This window comes from Penicillium malachiteum (assembly GCF_028827825.1).
Source record: "Penicillium malachiteum strain IBT 17515 chromosome Unknown utg000002l:1.0-8849297.0:1.0-8852440.0, whole genome shotgun sequence".
Classification (NCBI taxonomy): domain Eukaryota; kingdom Fungi; phylum Ascomycota; class Eurotiomycetes; order Eurotiales; family Aspergillaceae; genus Penicillium; species Penicillium malachiteum.
Window position 1 is genome coordinate 3606505 of NW_026643095.1, and position 17949 is coordinate 3624453.

The following is a 17949-nucleotide window of genomic DNA, read 5'->3' on the forward strand; positions in this document are numbered from 1 at the left end:
TCAATTACTTCAAGTCCCTAAGCACCACGTGCATATTTATGTAACTTCAAGTTAGAATAGCTTGCATTCAAATTCTGCGCTATCTGAACTAAAAACAAACGAAGCAAAAGGGGTATCATGCAGTAGTAGTACTAGTAGTAGGTATCACCGACCATCAAAAAAGGAAATTGCAATGCAAGTTTGTCCTCAACATCTCCATGTAACCATGTCTCCATGAATACAGAGAACAAGAAGACCGCGAGAAACCAGAGTTCCCTCCACCTTGAACTAACTCCTTGAAATCGATGACGCCAAAAACAAAAACAAAAAAACGCAATTTAGAAATTTTTTTGTGCAAGTTTTAAAAATCACCCCGAGAAAATCACCCAAAAAACAGATCTCGAAAAATAAAGATATCAATTTGCAGGCTTAGAAACCGAGGAATTCCCATAGTTGTGATGGGTAGAAAAAGCAGAAGTGCGTGGGGCACCAGAGAAAGATGTGGTAGTGGTAGGCTCTGTATCCGATCCCGTCAAGTCAACAACCGTTCGATTGGAATTGAGAGGTCGTGGGACGGTAGGAAAATGGAACCGGGATACAGGTTGATGATTCACAAATGAACCCACACGAGGAGGTTGCCCAGTCTGCGCTACATGCTGCTGATGCACAGGCGGCTGATGCAGGAAATAATCCGCACGAGGGAGTTGACCGGCCGGTGGGTGCGTGTGTACATATGGAGACGGGTACTTCTGCACAAATGTCAAAGCCGGCTGCTCGGGATTCTGCTGTGGCAAGTTTCTCTGAGGGTGCTGGGATGGACCTGGAGTTGCTTGCAGGCCAAGAATTGGGACTTGATACTGGACCGGGCCCGCTGAAGACGAGGCGGCGAGAGTCGAAGGCTGCATTGAGGATGATATGCGTTCTTGTACGGTCAGATGACTGAGTACACCCTGCAAGTACCTCTTGGCAGAAGCGATTATCTGCGGGTTCTCATTACTGTAACGCAGCGCATCCATCATTCGTTGTATCTGAACTCGAGAATGGAAATGGGGGCAGATTCGACGTCCTCCTAAGTGCGGAAGTCCACACAGTGGGCAATGTTCAACGCCGGCTTCTTTCACAGGGCATCGGCCAACCTCGTGGTTCGTGTTGCATACGATACACACTCTAGGTGGAGCTGCATCTGCATCCATAGCACCATCGAGGCCGAAATTAGGGACAATGGCATTAACCCGAACACGTCTAAATGGACGAGTCTTTTTCGGCGGCGGGGTGCCAAAATCCGGGTCATCTTGTGGAGTCTCCCCGTCATTCGAGTCAGAAAGTTCATTTTCGTCGTGCTGAAACTCAACATCACTGTCAGCTGCGTTTGGCTTGCGCTTTTTGAATGATGAAGGTTGGGCAGATGAACTCCTGTCGTCCTTATCAACGTCCATATCAAGATCATTGAGGTCTTCCTCTCGAGTTTTGTAGCTGATTGCAGGCCTTTTTCTCTTGCCACGGCCAAGCTTCTCGGCTCTGAGATACGCTTCCTCGCGAGCTGCGTGTTCACGATCGCGCAAAATTTGCTCCCAGATATCCATGTCGACCGGCTTGTCTTCACTCACAGACACCTCTTCCAGAGTATTGCGATCCTTCTGCCAAACGCGAGCGAAGCTGAATTGTGGTTGATCCGATGAGCCAGGGGTATCGGCATCATATTTTTCAGCCTGCTCGGCTTGGCTTCGGTCCAGGAGTCTGTCGATCGACTCAGCGTCGTAGTAATGATCAGCGGAATCATCCTCGTCGAACAAAGCCTGAGCACCATGACGCAAAATGGATTCCAAATCCTCCTCCTCCTCATCTGCCTCCATGCGCTCAATAAGAACATGCTCAAGAGCCATCTTCTTCTTGCCCTTTTCCATGATCTTCTCTTCGACAGAAGACCTGGTAGTCAGATGAAATACAAGGACTGGCTTCTTTTGGCCGATTCGATGGGCACGCGACAAGGCTTGCATATCTTGCTTGGGATTGAAATCCGGGTCCATGATGATCACGGTATCAGCAGTTGCCAAATTAATGCCTACACCACCGGATCGAGTGGAAAGCAGGAAAGCAAAGAACGGAGAATCCGGCGTATTGAACTTGTCGATTTGCTGTTGCTTCTCCCGAGCGGCCAATTTGCCATCCAAACGGCAGTAAAGCAGATCTGAACCGACAAGAAAGTCCTCCACCAGGTCTAGATTTTCGAGGAACTGGCTAAAAATCAACACGCGATGACCTCGCTCACGGAGCTTTGGCAGCATGAGATTCAACAACTGGAACTTCCCCGAAGCCTCTACCAGGCGTTGGTGTGCCAGGATGGGATCGTTCGTGACTTCTTCGATTTCGCGGCTGTAAACAAATGGGTGACAAAGACATTTTCTAAGCTGCATGAGGATGTTGTTCAGATTGTGTCGTTCGTGCTTCTTCAGCTCGCTAGTCTGCTTCTGGCAAATAGCTCTGATTAACTGTGGGTTCTTTCCCAAAATCGACTTGTAGAGCTTCTTTTGCACGTTAGACATGGAGACTGGCACAATGATCTGCACCATGGGTGGCAAAAATGGCAACACTTCAGCCTTTGTACGACGAAGGAAAAACGGCCGGATCATCTCGTGGAGGGCCCGGATGTTCTGCTGTGTAAGCTGCCCGTATTGTGCTTCCAAATCATCGGCATTGCTTTCGGGGTCAATGAATTGGATGAGGTTGAATAGCTCCCGAATATTGTTCTGCAGCGGCGTTCCCGTGAGAAGGACTTTGAAGTCAAACTTCATCTTGGAAAGGCGCTCATAGAGCTGGGACTTGTCGTTCTTCAGGCGATGTCCCTCATCAACAACAAGGGCTGCCCAATTGATCCTGGCAAGTACTTTTCTGGCTTCCTCATCAATCATGCTCTCATAAGAAGCAATGACCACATGGCAGCGGAGGTCTCTGCTATTATTCGGGAACATCTCTTGATCTTTCGCTGTTTGCCGCGCAAAAGCGGAGCCAAAATACGTGACAACCTGAATTTCTGGTGCCCATGTCTTGATCTCGCGCCGCCAGTTGGGGACCGTCGAATTGGGCACAACTATCAAGAATGGCCAGCAAGTATGCTTCCGAATCAAGGTTGCAAGTAGACCGATAACTTGAACTGTCTTTCCCAGACCCATATCATCTGCTAGGATTGCGTTCTTCTGCTGGTAAATCTTGTAGTAGAGCCAATTCACACCTTCGAGTTGGTAATCCATCAGCTCACCAGAAGTCAACATTTCAGGTTGAACATCCAGAAGCAGCTGGTGTTCAAAGTCCAGATTTCTGACGGTTTCGAAATGTAGTTTGAGGGTGGCACGGTTCGGAAGTCTAATGGTATCACGACGCACCCAGTCTTGAAATGCGACCACATAATCGTTCCATCGTTCGGTTTCATGTGGCTTTGGGGGAGCCTCCCAAACAGAGTCTTCATAATTCAGTCCCTTGTACTTCACGTAAACCTCTTCAACCATCTCAGGATCTTCTCGGTCTTTGTCTTTGACGTCTGGTCTCCATGTTACCTCAAAAAGAATATCGATTCTCAGGTTCTCCTCGGGAATTGCTTCCTCGGCGGTAAAGATCGGCTTCAACGCCTTGGGGGAGTTGTAGAAAGCTCTAATCATGGCATGATTGCTGTGGCCCCAGACCCAGTCTCCTCGCTTCCAAGTAGCACGAAAATATGACTTTGTTTTCCACTTGATGAGATAATCCTTGTCAATTTCTGGGACAAGCTGAGCCAGTGGATAAGAAGATTGCCTGCTTGCTTCAGCTCCAATTGGACGCCAAGCTAGTAGACCCCTCAATCTCACCCGGCACATCAGTGCAGTCGTGGCATTGCCAATGTGCGCCATATCTATCAAAATTTTCCGAGACATCCGAGCCATCCATTGGCGGCAAGTGTTCGATATGGAAACCTCTTTGGCAGCTGGTGCATCTGAAAAGAAGATTGTCGGCATTATCGGCCATCGACATGTCAATTAAAGTAACAGGATCTGTCCCACCATTCTCAATGCGAAGCTGTTGTTCCTCCTTTGAAGTGAGACGATCTCTAAGAGGTGTGGACATTGGTCCTTCTTCCCTGCAGATAGCACAGCGGCCGAGATGAGGACGGATATCATGTTTTTCGTGAGAGACACCAAGACAGCGGCGGCACTGAAGGACAAAATTTCCTTCGTCGATCTTTGTGACCAGATGCTCTCGACTTCCACGGGGACCAAGGCAAAGTTGATGAAAGGAAGAAGTACAGCCTTGGCAAAATACAAGAGGACCTTTCTCTTCATCGTCTTCATAATAATTGCAGGTAGAACAGCAGGCAAAATGTCGCAGCCTGAACTCGTCATCCCGTGGTATTTCGCGGAAGACCTCTCTGGCTCCACTGTACTTCGTTTGTCGTGAAGCACCACTTTCAACTTCAGATAAGTCATCCTCCAATCGTTCGCGCATACTTCGTGAAGATTTTCCTCTTCTAGTTGATCTGCGCGCTCTATCGGTTGTGGAGGCACCACGGCGGTTCAATGCAGCAACCCTTCCGGATCTGCGTCCTTGCTGTTGAGCAGCAAGTTCATCAGCCGAAGATTCAGAGTCTCCAGAACCTTGATCTGAGTCACTCTCGCTTTCAATGCGGAAATAGTGATCGTACGTTGGGCGAGCAGTAGTACGACGACGGCGTGAGGTGCGATGGTTGGGCTTAGAGTCCAAATCAGAAGCTGAAGAATCAGCCCCATCCCCAGAAAAAAGCAGTGAGCGTCGGTGTCGGCGTCGGCGTCTACCGGTGACAACCAACTCATCGTCACTGGAACCAAAATCCGGATTGAACTCGTCAAGAGCTTGCGAGCTATTCTCCAGCTCCATGAGGCGATTGTACGTCATCTATAGAAAAAACACATGATCAGAAAGGTCTCAAAAATGGGAAATGGACATCACCATACTGTTTCTTGTTCTCCGCTTCGAAGTCGAACTGTGTAAACAGGCTTCTTGGGATTTTCCGAAATCAATTTCATGATGCGCCGGACAGCGAAATGGCCTGGTAGGTACTCATATTCGCTTAAGTTATCGATGTCCGGCACCACAATCTCCAACGAAGAGTCGTTTTTCTGGATTGGATCAGGAGCTGGAGACTTGGGAGGCGTCTCCTCAGCTGAGTTCTCATTGGAAGGGGGATTCGGGGGTTTGTAGCCGATAAATCGGCTCAACAGTTCAGCAGCCAAGGCGTCTGGGTCTTCAGACCCAGGAGACCCAGCTCCTCCTACTTCAGACATAGCTTGTCTGGGGTAGAAGGAGCGGTCAAATGAGCGATGAACTGTATGAGCTGGGAGTATGTAACTTTGTGCAAACGATCGTATTGATTTTGGGGAAGATCCAGGGGTTTGGTAATAAACTCCTGAATGAAGTAGGTTGATGGACACGAAAAGACGATGAGGAAGGTTAAAGCGAGCGTGTGTCGATGTCAAAGAAAGTAGATAAATGGAGATATTCAAAGACGCGAAGCGGCGCGGATACGCGCCTGACCGCCCTCGGGCCGACGTTCTTCCGGCTATCCGGCTTATCGGCACCCCACTAAAGAAAATAAGATTGGAGCTTGGATATAATCTTCAATATTTTTGCATGATTCCATTTAATGGCTCAATTATCCCAGGAAGTGATGGTAGTATTTTGAAATTTGATCATGATGTCTTGCATTTGCTGGGAGACCTGTGATTTGAAGTTCTGAGAGAATTAGGGCTTTGTTCAGACGCTCCAATCATGTTCTAACTCGACGTTTGAACAACATCAGAGGTTTGTGAACATTGTGATCGAATTAGGTGCATATGTATAGCCATATTGATCTTGAGAGATCTCCATCTCACAATATTAGAAGGATTGTACTCAATTCCAGCTAGAGATATCGACTGCCAGGTGTTCCCAACCTTAGGTGTGGTATAGGTATTAACTAGTTAACTAACAACGCAATTGTATGCCGGATTAATAAGGCATCAAGGAAACTGTCAGCCAAAATAACGTGATAAACTAGGCCCAATTGGGACGGTTTTAACAGGATTAAATCCTGGCTTCTGATTGGCCGAACCAGAATGGATCACATGATTAGCCACGTGATCTACGGTCGCAGCAGACGCTTATTCGTGTAAATTAGTGTTATGAGAGAATCAGACCTGTTGATACGTCCCATTGCGACCGCCTACTGCATTAGACCTTGTAGTCTGACAGAAACATGGATGCTTGGCATCGTTACTTTGCGTTATTTCACGCTTGGCGTCTTGATGACAAGTAAGATGGTTCTTGCTCAACTCTTAATCCAACTGAACATTGCCCTAAACCTGGGAATACTTGTTCAACTTTAACAAGCGTTGTGAATATACGTCAATAAATTCGAAGGCATTTGTTGGAGAAAGACTTGGCTTTGCTAAATTATACCAGCTTGAAACACCTTCACGATTAGCATTTCCTCAAAATCCACATTACCTGCTGACCGCCAACTACCAACTCAATGAACTGTTATGGCAGCTCAACCGCAGCATCGTTCAAGTCCTGTGGACTCACCAGAGGCCCCAGGCCCAGTGCGTCAACGCTCTCGACAAGCCTGTCTTCCCTGTCGCCGACGCAAGAGGAAATGTGATGGCAAATTACCCTGCAATGTCTGTCAAGGGTATGGTTATGATTGTGCATATGATAGTACATCTCCATCGACATCAACGAAGCGCTCTAGATCGGAAAACCTAGCACCATTACAATTACCTAAGAAAACCACGCGATTGACGCATTCATTAGGAGCAGGGCCGTCAAAAGGAAGCACTGACTCATCTATTTTGCCGGGGGTCATAGAACCATCAAAGCCTCGATATGTGGGGAGGTATTCATGCATTGCATTTCCATTGTATGTAGGATTGGAAGTTCAGGCGACAAACCTTCCGCGTCTGCATTCCTTCGCGTATCACACTGGTGTGCGTAGGGAACCGCCATGTGCGGTTTCCCACAAGATCGTGGAGAAAGTCCCCTGGAATATAGCAAGGAGCTTGATTGAAGTCTTTACAGCTGTCATCCACCCTGTATTTGGATTTCTAGACATGGATCGCATCTGCGTACTCTGCGAAAAGCATTGGCACGGGCAACCCCAGGACATGGCATTCGAGGCTTTAATCTGTGGGATTCTAGGGCTAGCATCCCTGTTCAATGACTCGTTGGACCAAGGAACCGAAACATGGGTTGTCTTGCATGCAAAAGAGATTCTGGAAGATGATGTGATTAGTCGATTTCCTACACTTGAAACAATTGCGGCATGGATACTTCGGACAATTTACGTCCGCAGTACTGGACGGCCCCATGTGGCTTGGCTTTGCAGCTGTACCCTCATGCATCTCGTTGAAGCAGCTGGTCTGCATCATGCACCAGAGTTCATAATGCAGGCAATGGGTAATACCAATCCAAACCCAGAGACCTCGGAAATTATCAATCGCACTGCACAAGTCGCCAATTGCGTTCACGTACTTATTGCATTCGAATATGGAAGGTCCATTATGACATTTAATCGACAAATTCTTGGGCATAACAGCACCATACCTCGAGGGCCAGGTTTCACCTCTCAACTATGCAGCCTTCTCGCTACTATACCCACAAACCAGGTCACGGAGGACGTGGATATTCTAATACAGGAGCTATTATCGGCTCTAGAAAAACTTGCAAATACAAATGTGGATCACGATTTTCTGATTTTGTTGCGTGCGGATCTTACTTTGAGTATCTATCGGCGTCTTCGCGTCATGGATCCAAGTCTCCAGCAAGGCCAAAATGATCGAGTAATTGCAGCTGGAACTGCAGCTCTACCAGCCGCACGAAGACTTGCCAGTCAAAACCAGCCCTGGTGGAACATTGTTGGTAGTGTCTTTCAATTCGCTTGTTCTTTACTCGTCATGGACACACCTGCAAGCTGCGAGAAGCTCTCAGAGACAATGGATACCCTGGAGATGATTGTGGATCGATTCCAGACACACTTGGCGAAGGAAGCACTTTCGACGGTCCGACAACTTGTGCGAGCATCCTTAGAAAAGAAGCGAAAGGGCGTTGAAGCGCTTGAACGAGTCGTTGGCGCATCTGCTCCAGATACTGACACCCCGGCGAGGGAGTCACAAATTATGCAGGATATTGCGTCGCTCAGTCCCTCGCTGGCAGCTCAGCTTCCGATAGACTTGGAATATTTATGGGCCATGAATTTTGAAATGCCTCTCTAAATCAACGGAGTGCGGCTCTATTATTATGATGAGTGCCCGTGTGGGCTATCGAATGTATCTATACTATCACATTATTTGGTTACTTTTCCCTGGAAGCTCTCCAGGTCACAAACATGAAGCAGCTGGCGACAATGACACCCAGCCCCGCGAAACCCACTCCCATATACGACGCTCCTCGGTAACCCTTGAGGATATTTTCTCCATCGTCGTTGACGTAGGTTTCGACGGTCCCGGCAAAACCCAATCCCATTGAGATAGAGTAATTCACGACTGTGGTCACAAGGGAGCCGGCCACGCCTTGATCTTCCGCTGGCATAGCATTGCTCAAGATCAAGATGCCAGACGGGAAGGACATATCCCTATTTCCATATTAGCAAATGTCAAAATTACCGGGTTTATAAAACTACTTACATTCCCCAGGGTGTGAGAATAGTGATAAGGAAAGCATTAGCCCAGTAAATCTGACCCAATGGCATTGAAGCCAATAGGGCTTGGCCTGCTGAGAAAGCCAGCATAGCCAAGAACATGATCACACATGCCGGGAGACGCGCGAGCAGTACACCCGTAGTCACAGCGGCGATCGCACCTGACAGCGCAGCACCTGACCACTTGGCTGTCACAAGAAGTCCAGTATTTGACTCCACGTTGGTCATAATAGCGTAGTAGTAAAACACCACAATACCAAAAGATGACCACCCAGCGCATATGCAACCAAGAACCCAGCCTGTTTCGCCCTTAAATACAGATCGTGGAAGCAGTGGGTGAGCTGCTTTGCCTTCAAGATAGAGGAAAAGTCCAACGATCACAAGGCCAACAATCAGTAGCACATATGTATAGGGGACTGCCCATCCAACCATGGCAGCCTGGTTCCACGCAAAATTAATCAAAATTAACCCAGAGACTCCAAGAGTACCACCAAGAACATCCAATCGAGCGAAAGTAGAGAGCTCAGGGCGTGGCTTTTCCTGTGGCATATAAGGAATAACCAAGAACCCAAGCACGGCAAAAATGGCACATGCGATAGCACAGATCCAGTACGCCCAGGGCCACCACAAACGCTCAGCGATCAGAGACGAGAAAGTCGCACCCAAGATAAACCCTCCCGGTGCCACAGCTCCGAATAGACAGAACACCATACCCTTCCGTTGACCAGGCGGGTACGTCCTTCCCAGAATTGCGACTGCATTAGGAAGAAGCAATGCAGGGCCAATTCCCTGGAATGCGCGACAACAATCGAAGAATCGGGGGGTTTGACCATACTGCGAAACCAGCCAGCAATGACCAAAGCGCAAACCACAGGAATCCAATGATAAAGATCAAGCGATGTCCATATACATCACCCAATCTTCCGGAGACCAAGATAAATGTGCCAACAGTCAAACTATACGCTGCTGAAGCCCAGGTCAGATCTCTTGAGGTACTGTTGAAACTGGCACTAATCTCTTCTAATGGTGCAATTGAAAGAGCTAGACCGGACTGGGTCATAAGCTGGGCGGCGCAGACAACTGTAACAAAGGCGATTTCGTGCGGGAAGGTTTTCGGTGGCGGATAAGGCGAAACATCCTTTTTTGCCTCCACATCGGTATCAGATGAAGTTGGTGCAATAGACCGTTGCTCGGCGTGGAGATTATTTTCCACCGAGGACATATTACCTTGCTTGTGATATCAGTATAATGTAAATTTATTATAAATTTCATTGTTGCGCGTTTTTCAAGATCAAAAGTTCAAAAGTTCAAAAAACTTACCCGTCTCGACGCTCATATCAAATTCTTTCGGATCAGAGGCTGTAAACGCCATGTTGTCAGATAGAAAGAATCTTCACGACCCAAATATGAGAAAGACTTGGTAAATGGATCCATTTTGATTTTAAGTAAATAAAATCGGCTAACCCAATCTCTAACTGCCGAAAGTCTTGGGGGCTCGTCATTCCCTTGGTTTGCTGATTGATAAAAACTGAATAATCGGCAACCCGACTCATTACCGCACGGTCCGCGCGGTCCGCATGGTCCTTTGAATCGGCATTCTTCAATCCCAATCATGTCATGGCCGATTCCGAGAATGGAAGGGATCGAGAACGATCTACAAATACGAGCCGCATCATACATAAAGAGGTTGATGCGCTTAATTTAACTATCTTGATTTTAGTATTCCGATACTGCAGATCTTGTTAAACTTTCATAAGATTCAAGTCCTTGAGGTGATCACCTACCTACTGGGACACAGCAAACTCTTGAGATCAGTGTGGAAGAAACATCGCGGCAATGGCCACCAATTCCATGAAAGCGCTCCAACTGACACGCGCTGCTGCGAATACACCGCCATCACTCGCAAAAAAAACTCTGCCCCTCCCACATCTCGAGCCAGGCTTTGCTCTTGTTCAAATCAAATATGCCTCCATCCAACCATCTGATCGTATGAATGCAAAGGGCCTGTTCCCATATACCACCTACCCCCGAGTTCCAGGCCGTGACTACTCAGGCATAGTCATCGATATCGCCGGTGAGACAGGCGAACTCAGTTCATGGATTGGCAAAAGCGTCTACGGAACCAGTGGACCCACACTAGGATTTTCTGTTGACGGAACACACGCTCAATACTGTTTAATCCCGATCAATGCGCTAGTCGAGAAGCCTAAATCACTTTCTCATATCCAAGCTGCGACCGTGGGCGTACCATTCACCACCGCTTTACTTTGTCTTCGTCGTGCGCAAGTTAACGAGAAAGATGTTGTGCTTGTACTAGGCTCAAGTGGTGCAGTAGGATCCGCAGCGGTACAGATGGCCAAGGCCATGGGAGCGAAACAAGTCTTGAGCGCCGCAAGGAACAAGAACTCAAATCCGGATATTGTTCTAGCGGCTGAGGATATCCCTTCTCTATTAAAAGATCGAGTTTCCGACTTGACGAATGGACATGGTGTGGATGTGGTCATTGATACAGTCGGAGATCTGGCGTTGATGTCAGGCGCATTGGAACAATTGGCACTCAATGGGCGTTATGCGTGGATTGCTGCACCCAGAGGAGACGTCGATACCACTATGCCGCTGGATATCTTCCAGGCATATCGAAAAGGAATTTCTCTTCTTGGGTGTAATTCAATCATACCATCTCTTCAAGAGATGGCAGAGCAATTGCGGTTCATGGATAACTGGATTGATCAAGGTCTATTGAAGGCGCAGAACGAGGCAGACTTTGCGAAAGTCAAGTTAGATGATGCAATTCATGATGGGTATGAAAAGACAGGAAAAGTGGTCATCGATATAGCATAGATCATTTTGTTACATGAATATGCATAATGACTCCAAATGTCAGATGTGTGGGTTTCCTGACACAAGGTGTTCTGAAGCGATACCCCTCGCCAAAACTTGCTTTTCGCAAAGCTGAGCTATACTAGCTGCAGTGCCTGGGACCCACCGTGGATCTGGTTGAAACAAGATACCGGACTTACCCGTCTGAGAATGAGGAACAGGGATTGTTACTTGGAATCTCGAAGTGGGTCCTAGTATTCAAATATGTACATCCAGACTCGGAGATGATCGATAACTTGAATGAGATCGGCCAATTTGATTATTCATAAATATTGGTTTTACAAATTCCTGGGCTTATCTCGACGGCTGTTATGACTTGAATCTGACTGAGTTCTGGAATTGGCAACTATGTATACAGCCAAGTGAAAGCTGGTAGGTATGTGAAAATCTAACCCTAGTAATTGAAATGATACCAAAAATCCCCGGCATCGTACTCAGAATCCAGAGATCTAGTCATCGGAAGGAACAGACAGGTTCTGGTTAAGCTCCTTTCGCTGCACAGCACCGAATCGAGTATTTCCAACGTCGAAAACCTATAGGAAGGTCATGTTAGCAAAACAGTCAATCAAGCATACTCATGAATTACTCACGGCATAGATGCCCTTCAGGAAAGTATCACCCAGAATGTCCATAGTCATATCTCCACGACTCTGGATTCCACCGTAGATATAGCCAGACTTTGCCTCAGTAAAGCCAAGGTCTTCCTTCTGAACAGTGAACTGCTTGTCACCAACGGCAAAGGATACAACAGGCAGATTATCGACAGTGGTGTCGGAGGGGTAGATGTATCCTTGGCTGTCACTATCATAGTAAGCCCCCTCGATGGCATCGTAGATAGCCTTGCAAGTACTGTCATCGACAAGCGCAAGGGTGGTACCAGTATCGGCGATAGCAGTGTTACCAGATCGGGTGATTGTCTTCCCGTTGACGGTAGCCGAAGTAGAATCAAAGAGCCAGAATCCCTGGCTCTTGTCAACAGGTGTATAAGAGATATCCGCTCCCGCGGCCGTGACAGTAGCCTGGTCAATAAAGCCGAAGGTATAGAATGAAGCACCCTTGTCTGGCTCATCAGCATCACGCCACGAGCCCAACTTGGCGGTGAACAGCTTATTGGGGATATCATCCTGAGTGATCATGTTCTCCACAGGTGTAGCGACGGATGTTGGCTTCACTGTGTTGATGTTACTGAATGCAAGACCCAGCAAGCCATCACCGGCGCCACTGGCAAATTGATCCGACATCTTCTCCGCTAGCTCGACAGCTTGGTTCTTGACAACAACGCCGCCGATGTTAACATCATCAGTGCCGACAATGCCAGAGGCAGATGAGCCATCTCCATAGGAGATTTCCCAGGTTGAACCCTCAGATGTCTCGAAAGTACTTGACTTGCTCGAGTCAAAGACAGTATGAGTATTGTACTTTGACAGAGTGGCTGAGGGTAGTTTAGTGGACCAAACCTAAAATGGTTAGCGCGGGAGTCCACTTTACATTATAGCCTTGGAGCGGGTGACATGTAACCCTGGAACCATTTTACCCCACTTCAACCCTTCAAAGTTGAAGAAGTAAAAGGACAACAAGTCTAAACATGATGAGGAATAAAGAAATAATCTCTGACATCACATTACTTACCCAAAGATCTGCAGAACCCGTGTCAAAGTCCAGGTTCAGGTCCTGGGCCGGAGAACCAATCCCCACTTGGGCCAGATACATCGAATCATTCTGCACGTCGTCAGCACTTACCTCCCCCACCTGATCACTATCGGCACTCTTCTTCTGCAGCACCTGGCGCATATGCACGCGCCCTCCGATGGCCTTATCAGTATACTGCCGGCCAGTCTGTTGTAAACTTTTGCCGAGGAAGTAGGGTCCAGGCTTAGTCGGGTTAAAGCCATACTTGCGCATCATATGCACGTACGACTTGGTCCCCGACTTCTGGTAGCGCGGGTTCGCAATGACCTTGATCTTCGTAGCTACCGACATGGTGCGAGATTTGCGGCAGAGTTTTGACTTCAGGAACTTGAGGATAGACATGTCAGTAACTTGAAGCTTAGAAAAAGCTTGGAACTATGCATTGGGTTTGTGGCGTCTGGGCAGGTCTCGGCGGGCTCACATACCTATTTATGCTGGAAAAAAAAAACTTTCCGATTGTTCAAAGTGAATTATGGTGTGCAGGAAATTTTGTGAATGTGATTCAAGGTCATTTGAGCTTCGTCAGGCTCCTTTAAATGTTGGGTATTCCGTCATCGCAGGTGACATGGACTAGCGTCGGGAATGGTCTAGTTACCTGCTATTAACGATACACGTAGCATTGATCGGCATGATGTGTATCAGGCGAAAGGTGGAGAGCTGAATGATACTTCACACTAAAGGGCCACAAGATAAGCCTTGGATTAATTTCTATCTTATTGGATACATTTTTCCAAAGACATCATCTGCCAACGCCGAATCCACACCCCAGAACCGGAAATGAACCCCACCAGAAAAGCAACTATTCCATAAAACATACAACTAGAAATGAATAAAAAAAAATAGGAATAAAGATAGAAAATAGAAAATAGAAATAGGAAAATGGCATACGTCTCCCATACATCTCAGCTCATTCATCTCTTTCGAGTCTTAGACTTGGGGGCATTAGAGACACTGGCAGCCCGCGAAGTTGTGGCAGAGGCAGTCTTGCTAGCACCCTTGGCAGCTTTAGCCTTGGTCTGAAACAGGTTAGCAGGGGTCGGGAAAGATCATCCAACAAGTGAAAATCAAGTGAAACTTACTGTGGCGCCATTCTTAGCCTTCTTCTTTGCAGGTGCCGCCGCGTCATCGTTCTCTTCATCCTCATCACGGTCTCGACCGCGGGATTTACCATCTGTCTTGCTCTCCCCATTGGCCTTGGTGTCGGGTTCAAATTCCTTTGCCACAGTGTTCAGCAAGGTAGTGCAACGCCGACCAATCTCCACTGGGGTACGGCTGAGGAAGAACCAATCGAAGCGGAAAAGAGGCGATTCCCGAACCTCGTCACGGATTTTCTCGTACAGGACATCGCCTTCAACTCCGTACTTATCCAGCATGACCAAAAGGAAGCGATCCTCTTCTTCGGTGTACACCTTCTTGTTGGTCGTAGACACAGTGTAGTTAATTTTGAGTTGCTGGAGCGGCACGCGGTACATCTCCATCTTCTTACGCAGCATCTTACGCTGGTGATTCATCTTGCGAAGCTTATCTTCACCCTGGTCGATCACCCGAAGGTATTTGGGGTAATCTTGGACTTCAGTGTATCGCTGCCAGAAGACCTCGGCATACTCCTCAACCTCATCTGGTTCTTTGCTGTCAACTTCTGTGGCGATACCCACATAATCGGTGCGACCAAACTTGGCGGATCCATTGACGAATTGTTGGAAATCACGGCGGTTCCAAGTAGAGAAGCCTTCCTCTGACATGCGTTCCTTTTCGACACGTTCTTCCTTAGTCAATGGCTGAGCGTTATCAATCTCTTGTTGCTCGAGATCACGCTCAGCTTCGCGTTCACTGAGCTCTTCCTCAGGACCTTCAGGCAAAGGAGCCTTGTATCCAATCTCTTTGTGAAAGTAGGCAGTCTCCTTCTCCTGCAATTCCTGCAGACCAGGCGGGAAGAACTGCCAGTCGTGAACTGTGATTTGTTTGGGAGCGCGCGGGGCCTTGGGTTTTGTGTCGGCAGTTCGGCCACCTGTAGCCAGAGCCTGGCGGTAGTACTTATCAATAGAATAGAACTGTTCCTTACGCTCACGCTTGGCCGGGTTGATCCAAGTCATGCCGATATCCTTCTTGCGCTCGGTAAAGTCTTGGCCATTCCATTCGTAGGCGCTCTCGGAGCTGAATTTTTGAAGATCATCGATACCCAATTTCTCGTACTTCTTGTTCAACTCAGCGGTTCGCTCTTCGCCCTTGCGCAGAATAGCTTCAAAGTCGTCCTGAGTGATATCGTTGGAACTATCCTCCGCATCACCCTTAGCTTTGAAAACATTGGCCGCACCGTGTTGAATCATTCCAAGCAAGTCATCCTTCGAGTGAGCGTTCTTAGACTGCTGCTGAGCACGGCCTTGCTGAATGACAAGTTGATCCAGGCGCAACTTTTGGGCTGCTCGTTCGAGCACCTTTTCCTCAATGGCATTTTCAGTAACAAACCGGAAAACCTTGACCTGCTTGGTCTGACCAATTCGATGAGCACGATCCATGGCCTGTAAATCGGCTTGGGGATTCCAATCGCTGTCAAAGAGTACCACAATATCGGCAGTGGTCAGGTTAATACCCAGACCACCAGCACGGGTGGTGAGAAGGAAAATGAACTTCTCTGAGCCCGGCTTATTGTAGTCATCGATCGCAGCAATACGGTCCTCATGGGCCGTGGTACCATCAATTCGACAGTAGTTGTATTCACGGAAGACACAGTAATCTTCCAGGATATCCAGGACACGGCTCATCTGGGAAAAGATCAGAACACGACTTCCATCGGCCTGCATACGTCCTAGGAGCTTATCCAAGATAGCCATCTTGCCAGAGTTGAATACAAGATGTTCATCAGTCGTGTATGGAGGGCCAGGCTCGGCGCCTTCAAAGAGGTAGGGGTGGTTGCAGCACTTTCGCAACTGCATAACAATATTCAACAGACGGGTCTTGGACTCGCGCTTGCCAGCAGCACCGTTGACGGCATCAATATCCTTTTCCAGAATCTTCTGGTACCACTTCACCTGCATATCAGACATGGGCACGTAAAGATTCATCTCCTGCTTCGGAAGCAAACTCTTTTCGACATCGCTTTTAACACGTCGAAGGAGGAAAGGTCGAAGAACACGGTGAAGCTGTTGCACAACAGTGTCCTGGTCAGATTCTTGGTTGGAAAACCACTGATCAAATGCCTCTGAATCACCGAAAACATCCGGCAACAAGAAATTAAGTAGGGCCCATAGCTCATGTAGATTATTCTGTAGAGGAGTTCCGGTGATCAAAAGGCGGTTGCGCGAGTTGAATAGACGGATGATCTGAGATAACGAAGACTCCTCATTCTTGATACGGTGAGCTTCATCGATAATGATGTATTCCCAAGCGAACTTCTTCAGGGCCGACTTCTCGCGAAGAATCATCTCATAACTGGTAATGCAAACGTCGAATTTCTCATCCACCAAGCGCTCATTGATGAGGCGTTGGCGCTCCTCCTTGTCACCCTGAAGGACCACGACATCAACTTCCGGAATCCACTTGGCGAATTCTCTCTTCCAGTTGTCCAGGGTAGACTTGGGAACTGCAACCAAGTGGGGACCAGTGATGTCACAGACGTAGCGCAAATAACCCAGGAACGAGATAGTCTGCAGGGTCTTTCCAAGACCCATCTCATCGGCAAGGATACCGGAGATACCATTCTCATGGAGAGAAACCAGCCAGTTGAGACCGGCAATCTGGTAGTCACGCAACTCTCCGTGAATGAAAGCGGGTGATTCTCGGAACACTGTAGTCGTTTCGCCACCACTTTTCTCATCTTGCAGAAGCTCTGCATCCTCTTCCTGCTCAGTTCTGCGGCGTCTATCTCCGCCTGCACCACCCGACCGCGCAGTCACTTTGCGAGCCTTGGCCTCCGACTCCTCGTTTTGACGATCGATCTCAGCCATGATCTCCTTGATACGAGGGTTAGGGTTGGTTTCGATGAAGTGGCGGAACAAATCAGTCAGACCGAGAAGGTAACGGAATCGGCGAATCGAATCATCTTCCTATTCGTAGTAGTTCGGACGATCAGTTTTGCACAAAGTAGGCATTGTATGTACCAAGTCGCTCGATCTTACCTTTGACTCGTCCAGGCGGCTTTGCTTCTTGCCCAGAATACTTTTCCTCAACTGTGTAGCCTCTGATCTGCGTCGTCGGCCATCTCCTAAAGCAACATCGCCTGCGACGCTGCTCGCTGTGGTATTAGGGTTGGTATCCGAGTCCTATAGCGGGGAATCGTCAGTTGATTCTTAAGATTGTGGGAGGAGAAATAGTGATTTACCGTGTAATCAGGGGTATCTTGGTAGCTCTGGATGAATAAACCCATAATGATTAGTCTCAAGACTCTGGAACGCCAATTTTTGTCCAATTTATGCCAGCATAGCGATGTGGTAATTAAGGGCTGGGGCATATAATAAAGATTCACTTACCGGCGCGTCCACGGGAACTGATGGGATAGCCTCATCATTGACATCTGTCATCGGGGTGTCAACCTGAGACGGGGAGTCGGCGGCTGGTGCCATGGTTTTTGCTTCAATGCGCAGAGCGCAAGAACTCCTTAAGCACAAGCACGTCCGTCACGTTAAACTGTGTAGCTTGATAGATAGTAATGAAGGAAGAGGGTTTGAAAAATTGGAGAAAGATGAAAAAATGTAGAGCTTCAAGAGTTGCAAGTTGCGAATTATCCA

The 17949-nt window shown here is 47.9% G+C and overlaps 6 protein-coding genes across 6 annotated transcripts; 2 read left to right on the forward strand and 4 right to left on the reverse strand.

Moving 5' to 3' along the window:
* Positions 1-395: 395 nt before the first annotated feature.
* N7483_004402 (uncharacterized protein) lies at positions 396-5267 on the reverse strand (the record flags this gene model as incomplete). The annotated part of the gene is made up of 3 exons (XM_057087839.1): positions 396-3765; positions 3791-4878; positions 4938-5267. 3 exons carry the CDS (start codon positions 5265-5267, stop codon positions 396-398), a joined length of 4788 nt encoding a protein of 1595 aa, XP_056947668.1.
* A 1236-nt stretch (positions 5268-6503) lies between these two features.
* On the forward strand, positions 6504-8231 carry N7483_004403 (putative C6 transcription factor; the record flags this gene model as incomplete). The annotated part of the gene is made up of 1 exon (XM_057087840.1): positions 6504-8231. One exon carries the CDS (start codon positions 6504-6506, stop codon positions 8229-8231), a length of 1728 nt encoding a protein of 575 aa, XP_056947669.1.
* Positions 8232-8310: 79 nt separating this feature from the next.
* On the reverse strand, positions 8311-10028 carry N7483_004404 (MFS transporter; the record flags this gene model as incomplete). The annotated part of the gene is made up of 4 exons (XM_057087841.1): positions 8311-8590; positions 8643-9445; positions 9492-9883; positions 9977-10028. 4 exons carry the CDS (start codon positions 10026-10028, stop codon positions 8311-8313), a joined length of 1527 nt encoding a protein of 508 aa, XP_056947670.1.
* Positions 10029-10492: 464 nt separating this feature from the next.
* N7483_004405 (quinone oxidoreductase family protein) lies at positions 10493-11497 on the forward strand (the record flags this gene model as incomplete). Its single annotated transcript, XM_057087842.1, has 1 exon — positions 10493-11497. The coding sequence occupies one exon, from the start codon at positions 10493-10495 to the stop codon at positions 11495-11497; it is 1005 nt and encodes a 334-aa protein (XP_056947671.1).
* Positions 11498-11985: 488 nt separating this feature from the next.
* On the reverse strand, positions 11986-13516 carry N7483_004406 (pepsin-like aspartic protease; the record flags this gene model as incomplete). The annotated part of the gene is made up of 3 exons (XM_057087843.1): positions 11986-12069; positions 12127-12993; positions 13166-13516. The coding sequence occupies 3 exons, from the start codon at positions 13514-13516 to the stop codon at positions 11986-11988; spliced, it is 1302 nt and encodes a 433-aa protein (XP_056947672.1).
* A 620-nt stretch (positions 13517-14136) lies between these two features.
* Positions 14137-17784, reverse strand: N7483_004407 (uncharacterized protein; the record flags this gene model as incomplete). Its single annotated transcript, XM_057087844.1, has 5 exons — positions 14137-14241; positions 14305-17268; positions 17341-17484; positions 17544-17570; positions 17692-17784. 5 exons carry the CDS (start codon positions 17782-17784, stop codon positions 14137-14139), a joined length of 3333 nt encoding a protein of 1110 aa, XP_056947673.1.
* Positions 17785-17949: the final 165 nt, after the last annotated feature.